Consider the following 12,955-nt stretch of genomic DNA (forward strand, 5'->3'; position numbering starts at 1 on the left):
ATACCCATCGAAATGATTTTTGACACATGGAAACGTCTCACTGATTAGTGCATTTTAGAATAATCACTGCCCCCCTGACAAAGTGATGGAGGTGCTTCATTTAAAACCTCTTGTTAGCCCTCTTTAGAAGAATACTTTCACCTGTGTACCAGAGAATCTACCGTCGGTGAATAATGATTACATAACTCTCATGAGCATGATCCCAGTATTCGTCTCGATAGTTTAAAAAAAAAAAAAGGGTAAATAATGACCTTTATTTGCTTATGCGTAGATCTAATCATCAAATCAGTCACCTGCCAGCTGAGACTTGAGATCAAGGCCATAGAGAGAAATAATTATATCTTGGGATTGGGATATGTATAACAGATATAAATATGGTATATAAAAAGTTCTTCCTTATTCTTTCATGGCACTTATTTATCGATTTATTAGATTTTTGTCACTTCATTGTGATTATGTTAATGATGCTTCTACTACTGATGGGGAACATTTTGAAGTTGATGGATTTGGGGGGAAAAAGAGTCTATTGAATACTTGTAACAGAGAAAAACATCTTGTCTATAAAATTGATTGACTGTTGAACTTAAACCCACTTTTTTCTTTTCGCTGTCTACATAGTGCTATCTGTCACGTCGTGCAAAAAAAACACGGTGATTTAAAAAAAAAAAAAATCTTTATTTTGAAATACAGACATACTTTATACACGTTACAATAGACGAAATCCTGCTAAAAAAAAGTGCTATCTATACGGTACGGGTGAGGACTTAAAGCCGTCGGCAGTCTGGTTGCTTACAAACAAGCATTTATGCTTTCTTAGCAGTCAGGTAAAATAACCACCACCACCACCACCACCACCACCAGATGCCACGTTTGATTAATTACCTCTTTCAAACATGCGCACTTTATGGGCAGCAAAACCGTGTGTTACAGATTACAACATAAATATCAGTGCAAACACGACCGGCATATAGCCAGAGTGAACATGCTTCCAATGCGCTGCATGGGTATACATTGTAGTTCAACAATCTGCGGTCAACAATCAGGAATGTTCGCTGCCAATATCCTTGTCTCATTACTCTAAATTGATCAATGTATTCAGCTTAGAATTCTATAACTCTCAATTTATCAAAATTCAATTTGGAACTGGATTGAAAGGATCTCATTTGCGAACGCATTTATCAGACCAAAAATAACCTCATTTTCCCATCGCAATTGAACACAAATTGAACGGCGTACGTGTGGTGGCCATTGGGAACTTGACAAACGCGGGAGAGGAAGGAAAAGGCTGAACTAAATTGTTTGTTGTCCTTTTAAAGGTAAATGTATAATCTCCCGCCAAAAAAATAAAGTTAAATATTTATCAGTTTAAAATATTCCACATCTAGAAACTGCGAATCTTTTATATTTTTTATTCAAAAAACTGGGACACAAACCTGTCTTGCACAGGGCAATTTTTTTTTTTTTTTTTTGGGGGGGGGGGGGGTGGGTGGTGGCTGGGGGGTCGTCGTTGTCCGGGAGGTAATAGTACAAGGGCATTTGCCGTAGAGCCTTGTTTATAGTAGAAGTTCCTAATTACAATCTCACACTAGAGAGGGATATAAAGAAACTTTCAATGTCATCAAAACCACCAAGTTATAATTGTGTTCATGTCGATGCGAAAGGTTATTCCGTCCAGAGACACACTATTAGCCCCTCCCCATCGCTGTTTTTGCAACCCTGTTCCATCTTTACGGCATTGAACATATCTCAGGCCCATCTCAAGGAGTTCGATCCCTCTTCATCGTATGAATTTGACGTCATGAAATACGAGACGGAGTCGATGACGACGTGATGAGGAGAGCATGGCCGGCATTGAAGACATGGTATCATGGGGGCGAATCAAACACGAAGCCCTTGATGAACATCATGAATAGTGGGTACAGTCTGAGTCCCTCAACTTAAAGGGATTGCCGACTTTGAATTCATAGCATTTTTGGTGAAGGAAAAGTTCCCTAAAATGTTTTAACAAGTAGAAATAGTTATACCTTTCTTCATTACGGTTAAAGTGTTTGAAAGACAACATTAGCCCTTTTACTGGAAAACTGACATACAAGCTCTTTTTAAATAAAACCTAACTGTAGCATTTGAAATCCTGATGAAATGTGGACCCCCTTGTCAAAACGATTTCGTCTTGACCACCACTTGCGTTCGATATCATCTCAAATGTAACGGGGCCATAGCACCAAAAGCCCACTGGGCATGCGTACGTGTAACAAGATATCTGTATAACTGGTCCTCTCGACCCCTCAAGTCACAGACTTCATGCATCATTAACAAACACTGACCTGCAGAGAAAAGAGACCTAGGCGGTGACTTGGATGTTTTCATTAGTTTTTCCAGGCTTCGAAGGGTGGTTTATCAAACTCATGCACTGGTTCTGTAGTTATTCAAGTCATGCTGCTTTCGGGTCGATAAGGGAAATGTATGAAGCAACATAGATTAGCTAGATGATTTATCTGGCAAAACACTGAAATCTACAGAAGATGTGGACGCCTACTTCCTTCACGGTCGCTTATTTTCCTGAGGAGGGAAAACAAAAATCTTTAAAAGCCTTTGCAATAATATGATGTTGAAATATTATATAGATATTAATACGAGAGAGAGCATTTTTATCTCTCAAGGACTGTGGTTATTTTATATACTAGATAAACGAGCGTTTCTGCTATGAGCTGTTGTATTTTACATGTACACTGATTTTATCACAGAAGAGTTATGTTTCAAGAGTAAATAAATGCTCTCAAATAAGTACGAAGAGGAAACATGTTAATGGAAAATAATTGATTATTGAAGTGTCTCTGTTGCCAATTAAATTTTCTTTTGATTCTACTGTATTCATAAGTACTGGGACATACTGCCACTTCTTTTAACCTTACATGCAAGATTTTGGTGGCTTCTTTAGGCTTCCCAAATAGTCAGAGAGAACCAAACGATTATTTCAGATAGCACCAGAAGACTTATAGAAAAATGCGGGTCCACTCATTTAGCGTATCCTTCGAAATGTGTGTTTGAAGATCAAGCTGCTTTCACGGGTTCTCTATATAGGGATCGTCAATTCACATGCTGCCAAACTATACAGAACATTGATGGAACACTTTCTCCATCGGGACACATTGATGATAGATGTATCCTCCATTATTCATCAGCCCCCGTCAGCCCGCGTCGCCTAAACAAGTGTGGACTCACGGTATCGGCATGTAAATAGGTCAAATAAAGATGATTCCCAATACTTCAGTCTTAAGTATGGCGTAAATAAAAGACCTAGCTACCGTGAAAATAGGAGTTAAACGGGTGTCAGAATTGGAATACCTCATAAACCAGTCACAGATGTAAGACAACATGTATCACGTGAACGATATCGTATACACCCACATTTATAACACAACTTAATACGATGCGTTTAAAATGTTAACATTTTATTCACATTATAGTCACGCGACTCGCGACTGCTGATGGTTGACTTTTTGTTGTACTGAGCGAGGCGGGAAGATGTCTTATTGATTAAGGATTAAAGATTAGAAACAGGGACTGCGTTAGATTAACAGTCCTTCCATTGAACATGTGAAAATAGATGCTTTGATCCAGGGATTATTTTCTGATTGTATTCATATCCTTTAATTTTGAAAATGCAAGACATGAATTGCCATTTAAAAATGAGGGTCTGCACCCTAGTGCACACTATGAATCACCAAGTACTTTGCTTTTGAGATAGTGATGTATTTTGGTCCTTGTCGAGGGGATATGTCACCAGCCTTGAGATCACTTGGTCCCATTTTGAATCTTGGCCTTAACGTCCTTTGCAAAACATCGATAAACATTTGACACTCTCCACCCGGGAGGGAATGGAATTGTTTTAAGATTGAACAAGCCAGTGGTATTTGTCGTGGCTCTAAATTCCATGCATCGTGTTTAGAATACTCCCCAACGATCCTGGGGCCCGTTTCATAAAACTTTTTATCTATAACAAATGCTTAATTTCTATGATAAATTTGTTCTCAGCCAAACAGATGCCTTGATTTCAGTAGCTTATAACAGTAGCTTATAAAAAGCTTGTAACTTGTTATTGATATCAAGTTTTTAGGCATTAGAGACTTTGCGGCTTCAAGTTTTCAACGTAAGAAAGTGAACAAAGAAAGTGAAGATATTTTTCTTACCTAGATTTTACGTATTTGATGTCTTTAATTAAAAAGTAGAGGTGTTCGGCACAGGTGTGCTAATGGAAATCAAAAGTTATTAACTGATTAAGAACCTGTTAAAGGAATACCGTCGTCACTGTTGGCATGACAACCGTCCTATTTAAGACGCCGAGAAGACAGATTAACCATGTAATTTTCAACATTTCTGTATTATTAGATTTTATGTGCTGTTTCCCCTATTTTGTGGTGCTAAATTCGAATATACCAATTGCCATTTTCTAAATGACGTCTTTGGCCGTTGGTATGGTAACTAAGAATTTTCTTTAAAATTACATGTTTTTCTCATCAAACAACCGAAAAATATATAATTAAGCGGGAAATTTATCAATTTTCAGCTACCCATGAGATTCTACATCATGATTATGCTTAAACATTGCGGTTCCAATGGTAACGCCTGTAATTTTAGAAAATAACATATTTCTTATGATAAAAACGTGAACACATATAAGGGGTCTAAAGAGAGCGAGGGCCCCGTGGTCTCCGATTAACTTGTTATCTCTCAAAGATAAGTAATGATTAAAGAAATTACTGACTAAAAAAGACATTAAGTACTGTAAGTTTTTTGGTTTAAGTTGTGAACGAATGGAGGCAATGTAATAATGCAAACCAAATACATGGTTTGTGATGTCAACGAACATTACAGTCATGCTCACTCGAATCTCTAGCCCGTACTGTAAAATACTCTTAATATGTATCCATTCCATTTACATCGGTCGAGAGTACATACTTACGGTACCAATATGTGATGACATAAAAGCACGATGTGAACAACTCTTTGAATCGTTCACAAGGATGCCATCTTTAAAAACGTCTTCATAAAGAGATTCGTCCCTCGGTGGCTGGCAGAGCAAAACATGAATTATGTAAGATGTAATCCAATCGGCATGGAAGATTATTTGCAACGCATGCACTTGGAATCAATACATTACAAACGCACCAGTGTTTGATTTATATTCATACACCATCACAAGACCCCCCATGGGCCCATCTTCAGCCATAAATCAATATCTGAGATATGTAGCCGCGCACACAGCGAACTTAACGTAACATAAACGTACCCACTGTTTTATGTTGTCTTTGGATGGTTTGTATCGGTGCATACTGATGGGTCGATGTAAATGTAGTGACATATACATCATGAGATGGATTACACTGGAATCAGATCTTGAAAGCGACAAAAGAGGCACCGAGCGCGTAACAAATCAGAAATCGTGTCTACAATAAATATCTTGTGTGATGAATTGCTTCATCACGTGGAAAACATGAACCTCGGTCTCAAAATGATGCTATGTATGAAGATATGTTTTTAAAGGTGGAATGCGTATCTTTATGCACATAATTTGTTTCGATTTTTTTTGTGTGAAATAGATAGGCCTACTTCTACTTTTAAAGATTTTTCATAAATTTTGAACTTACATTTTATCAATATTTTTGTTCATGCTAAGATTATGGTATCCCCTAAATCAAATTTGCATTTAATAACATGATCACCTTGAGCATCGGGTTAGGACATATTTTTTTATTCAATATATCCGTGAATTATTCCGACAAGAGACATACATTTATAACTTAACAATGACGAATAAGAAAGGACATCTTTGGAAACCATTTGGTGGGGTGTGATTGCATACTGATTTCCATGAATAAGTGGATTAGATGGATAATAAAAGTCACATATTGTTACCCAGTTTTACCCGTTTTCGTCCTTTTCATCTGCAGCGTTTCCAGAAGTGCATCGCCCCTCGTTGGACGGAGAGGGATTACGAGAGGGGCATAGCTGTACCCCAGCACCAGTATCCCTACCAGTCCTACCCTCCTCCTTCCTATGCCAACGCCATTGCTGGGGAAGTCAGACCCACTCAGGTTTGAATGAGTGGGGCTATAGAGACACCGGTCATCGGTAGTTAACATGATGGCGGTTTGTAAGATAAAAATCGATCAATTATTGTTTAAACCGTGTAAAAACCCACAAGTATCTGATTATGATAATCATGCATTATTAGATAAGTATCTCTAACAAAATATACACACGATAATAAAGATGGAAAAGGCTTGTAGAACGGACAAATTATTTCAGAGAGTTTGGACGTCACGATATTTAAACGCATGAACTTGACTAAATACAGCCAATTTAATCATTTCATTTCTAGAATTTTGAAAATCGATTTGCTTTATGGGATAGGATTGCATTTTTGCATTTTTTCTTTTTTCAGATGGCTCTTTATTAGCATGATTAGCAATGCAATTACTGACATAATGAGATACTTAAAGAGTTAAAATGAATTGCGGTGTGTAGCTTGATATGTAAAATTATGAGTCAAAATTAGTGGAACCGTTCAGTATGATATGATAGAAAAACCACAATAAGACAAGAATTACTGAAGAAGTTATCTCTTATAACTCTATATATTTTGAATATCTTGACCATGTAAAACATTAAGGATTTCATTCCCTTTTTGTTGCTGATACCCTATGACTAGGCATAGAGTTTGCTTGACCCCATATAAGTGATTTTTCTTTTGCTGTGGTAAAATTCTTTGTCTTTTGGATATGCATAACATATTACACGCTCTGAACGTTTATTTCTTTATCGCATCAGCATGTAGCAAAGGATAAAGACATTCCAAGTATTCAGTTATATGGATGTGTAAATAGCATCAGGTCTCCTAACACATGAATGCAAGTTGAAACAAGGTAATCGTTTAAAAAGCTGTAAGTGTCAGAAAGGGAAAAGGATGAAACACAAGGAAATAAGCCAGAACAATCATGAAAGAAAACTCAAATTTCGATACACAAGCAATCGCTGTCGATGCTATAACAAAAATTAGATATTGAAAATCGCAAATTTATGATGAATTTTTCAGTCTATTTTCTTTTGCGAGTATTGTAAACAAAAATCGGACATCAATAAATCATCAACTCAGATAGAATTAGATGAATTTGAAATTGCTATTTCACAGCCTCTAATGAAAGATTAATTTAGTCAGTTACAGGTCAAATAAAGAAGACTTTGCTGACTTATTATTACTAATTGATGTTCGAAGGCTGCAAGGCATTTCTTGATGAAGATCAAGTTACAAAGCATCACCTGTCTTGTATAATATGTCTTTGATTTTTTTTTGGCTGAGTTGATACTGCACCTGCAAAGACTGTCAATCGCTGAAGGCTTATCGTTCTCGTATTTCCTTCGAAGTGCAGTAACATTGTTGGGAGTATGTCTGTGGAGGGACGACCCTTATCTTTCAGATTTTTCAGAATTGTTGGCAATGGCGGATTTCTGTTATAAGATCACTGTAATATTTTAGACAGATGGATCGATGAAAGTGAGAGCCATAGAGAGAGAGAGAGAGACCAAATATATAAATCGAACATAGATTTTACAAAAAAATGTTTGTTGACTGCTCGCCATCCCCCGACTCTTCTCCCACTCTTTCCTACACACACAAACACACGCGCGCCCTCCCTCCCTCCCTCACGCACCCACACACATGACCAGGAGGGATTCTCTTTTCTCCGTCATAATAGACCGAGAGGCATGGAGTGTAGGTCTGTAAGGGGGCAGAGGTAGTACCCCTTGAGTCCCAGCTGGGGTGATTATTGAGCTCTAGGCGACAAGGCATCCAAAGGAGCCCTGGTGGTGCCTCAAAAGGATCTGTTGGTGCCTCTAAGATCAAAAGAGGCATCTAAAGCATCATCAGCCCGACATGACGTAAGACAATTTCAAAGGCAATCAAAGGCATGAGCATGTTTTCTTCAAAAATAGAATAAGAGAATTCTCAGTTTGGATGTGTGGGAGTATTAATACCAAATTATTCATAGCAAGCGAGATAATACGTCTTTAATCTCCCACGTGATATATTTTTTAAGGGACTTTATATTTTTTTAAGGTGTTTTTCCCGCGTCAAACGAACGCCCGCCGTGTCGTCAGTAATTATTGTTCATTTTCGAACTTCATGGTTGCATTTCTTTATCACGAAGATTACCCCCACAAAGAATTCAAAGTTTATAAATGTTATCTACATTAAATCTAACATTAATGTATGGAATATATATATATTTTGCTAGGTTTATGTCAAGAATTGACTTGATATCAAGTCAGATAGTCGTCGTCAACGGTCGTCTCCAATTAATATGCAAACATATTTTGGGGCTCATTGATTCCTGTTTCATTTAGAAAGGAGACCCTAAATCACATCAAAAGAAGCTCTGTTTGCCTTGCCGTGCCTGCATGTTTGTCTTGTCTCTTCTTGTCTCTTTTTTAGACAGACAGTGGTAACGTACCTCAGTCAAGGTATCGAACAGACGTGATCGCGCATACCGATTAGCCGATAACACTACCCGCTGCATCACATTTTCCGACCCTTTATTTTCCCGCTATTTTAAGTCGCCTGTCCGTCGGATCGAAACCATCCTCGTTCCCTCAGAGTTCGACAGTCAGGGAATAACCGCGTTCACTGGGGAGCTGATAGTTCCGAACATTTTGAATTCATTTGAATACAGAGCTATTTCACAGTGTTTTCTGCCCACCGGAGGCAACCAAAAACCGTTGACTTCTTAACCTATACGGATATGTGAAGGCACATGCATTAGATAACTGCGTAAGTTCTTGTTGTCACGTGGCATAATGGCATGAACGGGTTTAAATCTGCAGAGGTGTAATTTTTTGAAAAGTCTAAGATTGATAATAGAATTTTTTTCGGGCATTATCATGCATACACAAAAAACAAAACAAAATTGTAACTGATTGTAAACAAGATTCAAGTTATGCTATAGAAAGTGTTAACCTACTTTGGTCATTTTGATAGTAAACAACTTCGCGGAGATGCAATTGCATATTTATGATGTTTCATGTGTGACTACTTTGTCTTCATGATTTATTTACGATCTATGAAATGATGGAACCCTCAAACATGTCAAACTAGGCTTCTGCTTGACGTCACCGGTCGTGTTTCAGATAAACCTCAGCCAGCATACCAAGGGAGGGTTAGGGATATATAGGAACCGAGAAAGACAAATAAGAAGAAAGAGATAAAGAGCGGGAGAAGAGAGAAAGAGAGGGAAGAGAAAAGGGAGTATTAAAGAAAAAAAAGAGGAAGAAAGCGATAGAGAGAGAGAGAGAGAGAGAAAGAGAGCTGGTGAAAAGGCTTGAAAAGAGAAGGAGAGAGGTAGGCATAAACAAACAGGCAGATAGACCCTTCCCCCTTACAAAAAAGAAGAAGAAGAAGAGATAGAGAGATGATTTAAGAGAGAGAGAGAGGAAAGAAAAATGGATGGTTATAAGAGGGAGGGGAAAATAAAAGATAACTACAAGACAAAAAATGGAAGTGTCATTGGACAAAATAACGACAACCAAACAGAAACGACAATGATGTTTATTATTTTGCAAGATATAGAATAGGAGAACGGGAAGTTGGCGATAGACGAGGGAGAAAGAGTGAGTGGAAACTGAGCGCTGGATGGTACTTCAAAATTTCGATGATTGGCCTATGGCGCGAAATAAATCTTGCATATTATCCACGTGTCAAGTGGCGTATCAGGCGCCTGACAGCAAGTTGATTCACATCTGGGCTAGATCGCTATAACTCCGGCTGACGTTAGCAGAAAGTTGATTAAAAGAAATATACTCATTTTGTTTCCTTACTTGCTCTTTTTTGGGAAGAAATATCATGAAAAATTAACAAAATGCAACATTATAGCTTTGTTTGATTGGTTTCCGTTTGTTGAAAATTAGTAGTGAGGAAGGTAGATAAACTAGGGGGAAAATGCGAGGGAATTCACGGGATGAATTAGAGGTAGGATGAGCGGACATCACCGTTCATACCGGTGGGATAGATTAATTAACAACGTGTTTAAGATACTAAGGAATCAATATGGAAGAACAGAACGTTGGGAATGCGTGAGGAAAGGGGGAGGGAGGGTGAATGAAAGTGTGAAAGCAGAAAGAGGGAAACCTGTGGTGTCGCTGTGTATCGGTATGACCCACCAGACGGTATCTTCAACAAGCAAATTGATCTACCTCCTTGTGTGGGTGATGAAGTGTCCTACACACGCATGAACAGACCTATAAAAGGTCAAGTGGGCTACCAGACAAGTGTCACCATCTTCCGTTTTAAACTGTTCACAATAGCTCTTTTCCGGATCGAACGGGATGAAAACTATACAACAATTGACTTTTTTTCTTCTATGGACATAGCGAATGTCGTGTTAGTGATGAAGACATATGTTCTGGTAAGAATAAGATGTTCCTATATAGTTGCATGGCAACCATGGCGATTGTGTGTCATCAGATGATGAGATTCAATAAGGCGAGTAATAATTGATCGAAGGGCTTGTGAATATTAAATGGTAATAAATGTAAACATCATGTTTTGATTTGGGGAAACTGGAGGAAAGAGAGAGAGAGAGAGAGAGAGAGAGAGAGGGAGAGAGTGATGTGAGGGGGCGTTCGATAGTGAGATGGATGGTAGGGGACTACGGAAGCAAAGAGGATGGATAGAGAAAAGGACAGAGGTGATGCGAAGGGGTATTTTTCATCTTAGGAACAAAAAAACCCAAAACGGGGTAAATGTATAACAGGAGGATACAAACGATGAGATACGTCAAAGTGAGAGCGTCAAAAACGTAATATAAAATAGGGTCAAGCGTGACACTTGTCTTCTTGATAATAATGTCTCCTTCGAAAATCAACTCAAAACAAAAATGCGGTCAAATATGTACAAGCATGCTTTCTGGACTATACATGCTGCATCATAACAGAAGTAAAGAAACGCCGAATATGATGTTTACTTGGTCCTGTTTTGATGTTTTGTTGTCGCTCCTTAGCAGAGAGCAATATGTGATCTGATTCCCAAGTTGACTTCTCCTTTTGTAGATAGACGTGATGGGGGGGGGGGGGCAGTTGTACCATGCTTCTTCTCTTATTTCATGGTAAACAGGTAAAGTGCTGAAATGACAGGGTCTAGTTTGATGTTTATAATAAGCAAAGTATGTCAAATTCATTCTATTTTTGATAACTGTTTACCTAAACAATACAAAACAGGAACGTGAGCAGGGTAAGAGAAGTGTGAGCGATTGAGATGGACAGGCAAATACAGATCGAGAGATGTGGCTGTTATTGAAAAGAAATGGAGAGAGTAGAGGGGATGAAAGTCAGAGGGGAAAACAGACATATTATATAGAATAGAGAGAGAGGGAGAAAGTGTGTATGTGGGTGTGGGTATGTGTGTATGTATGGGGATGGGGGTACAAGTGTGAGTAAATGAGAGAGAAAGGATATCAACTAAGTTTTTTGCTTGCAAGTATGATTTATGCACAGGAAATAAATGCTATAAATCAAGATCATTTATATTAATCCGGGAGTCCTCAAGACTGTTACGATTCCTGGCACCGTGACTGATTACAGCGGAGTCCAACCCCTTGAATTTAAAAAAGAGGCGCTTTGGCCCACATTGGACCTGCGGTGAAATGAATTCATGGCTATGCGAACAGCGCGCAATATAACATATAGGGACAAGCCTTGTCCAATACATCGCCAGAAAACCGCAATATTTTCATTGAAGAGAAGTATGACGTATTGTCAAGTCGCTTATGAGAATGTCCATTGTTTAATAAACAAAAGATGTTGCTAATATTGAAGGTCGCATGTGTGGATTGTCGTCTATTAATAGAAGATCAGAGAAAATCGGAAACAGAATTGTTACAGCAGGTATCAGCAATAGGGTTGGCCCTGGGATCCGCGACGCGACCCCATCAAGGTACTCGCACTCTGCTGATAGCTCATAATAGTCAGGAATACCTGATGAACGATTCAAACGTACGTGTAGGCCTACTTTAAAGTAAAATGGCATTTTCAGTACTCAAGTCTAGGCCGGTAATCCACAACACGAGGCTCTTTTAACATTTCATTCACATTATACCCGTGAGCCGGTACACAAATCTCATGATAAGCTTTGATTTCCGACTCCCCTATTTCGAAAAGAAAGAAACCATACGTCGAATCAATCAGTCGATTTCAAATTATCTCAGCTTCCTATCGCTATAATGATCGCAGAATTAATTAAATATTGCTTACATAATATCGTATAATATTGAATGCCCCCTGTTGTTCAGGGAACGCGCGAAAGAAACAATAATGAGTGGTTTTAAGATGAAAATGGATGATGCACGTAATAGTAGTACTAAGGAAAAAAGGAAGCCCTCAACAAAAGAGAACGAAGTATATAGAGAAAAGAAATGAGAGAGAGAGAGAGAGAGAGAGAGAGAGAGAGAAAGAGAAAGAGGAAGGGAGATAGGGAGATAGGGAAAGGGGAAGAGAGAGAGAGAGAGAGGGAGAGAGAGAGAGAGAGGCAGCAATGGAGAGAGTCGGATTAAACAACAGTTAATTGAGAATGACAAAGACCTTTGGAAAGTGAAAATACAACAGAAATAAGTGAAATATATGAAGACAGGGTCGCCAAGGGGAGCCATTAAGATTGACGTCATGTCACGTTTTTTTAACTTTAATAAAAATACATTTGCTTTTTTTGAAAAGATCTTGCGAGGTACCCGTGGGTGAATGTTATCATTGATTTCAGGAAATGTTATGTTAGTAAGGTTTTTTCTTTTATTCATCATACGCCTAGATCGTGCCTCACAAAAATTTAAAAGTAAAAATAGTTATGAGCGAAAAAATAGTATTTATCTCAGGAGGAAAACCATTATTAATGCCTGTCTTTACCGCACTA

The 12,955-nt window shown here is 38.3% G+C and overlaps 1 protein-coding gene across 1 annotated transcript in view; it reads left to right on the forward strand.

The window, feature by feature from the left end:
- LOC581958 (sodium- and chloride-dependent GABA transporter 1) overlaps positions 1-12,484 on the forward strand; it is an 84,885-nt gene extending 72,401 nt beyond the window's left edge. The window contains exon 13 of the mRNA XM_031000016.1: positions 5,952-12,484. Within this exon, the coding sequence (XP_030855876.1) occupies positions 5,952-6,101 (150 nt within the window). The 3' untranslated portion in view covers positions 6,102-12,484. The remainder of the gene's footprint in view (positions 1-5,951) is intronic.
- Positions 12,485-12,955: the final 471 nt, after the last annotated feature.

Source organism: Strongylocentrotus purpuratus, unplaced genomic scaffold (assembly GCF_000002235.5).
Source record: "Strongylocentrotus purpuratus isolate Spur 01 unplaced genomic scaffold, Spur_5.0 spur5_scaffold_6, whole genome shotgun sequence".
Taxonomy (NCBI): Eukaryota; Metazoa; Echinodermata; class Echinoidea; order Camarodonta; family Strongylocentrotidae; genus Strongylocentrotus; species Strongylocentrotus purpuratus.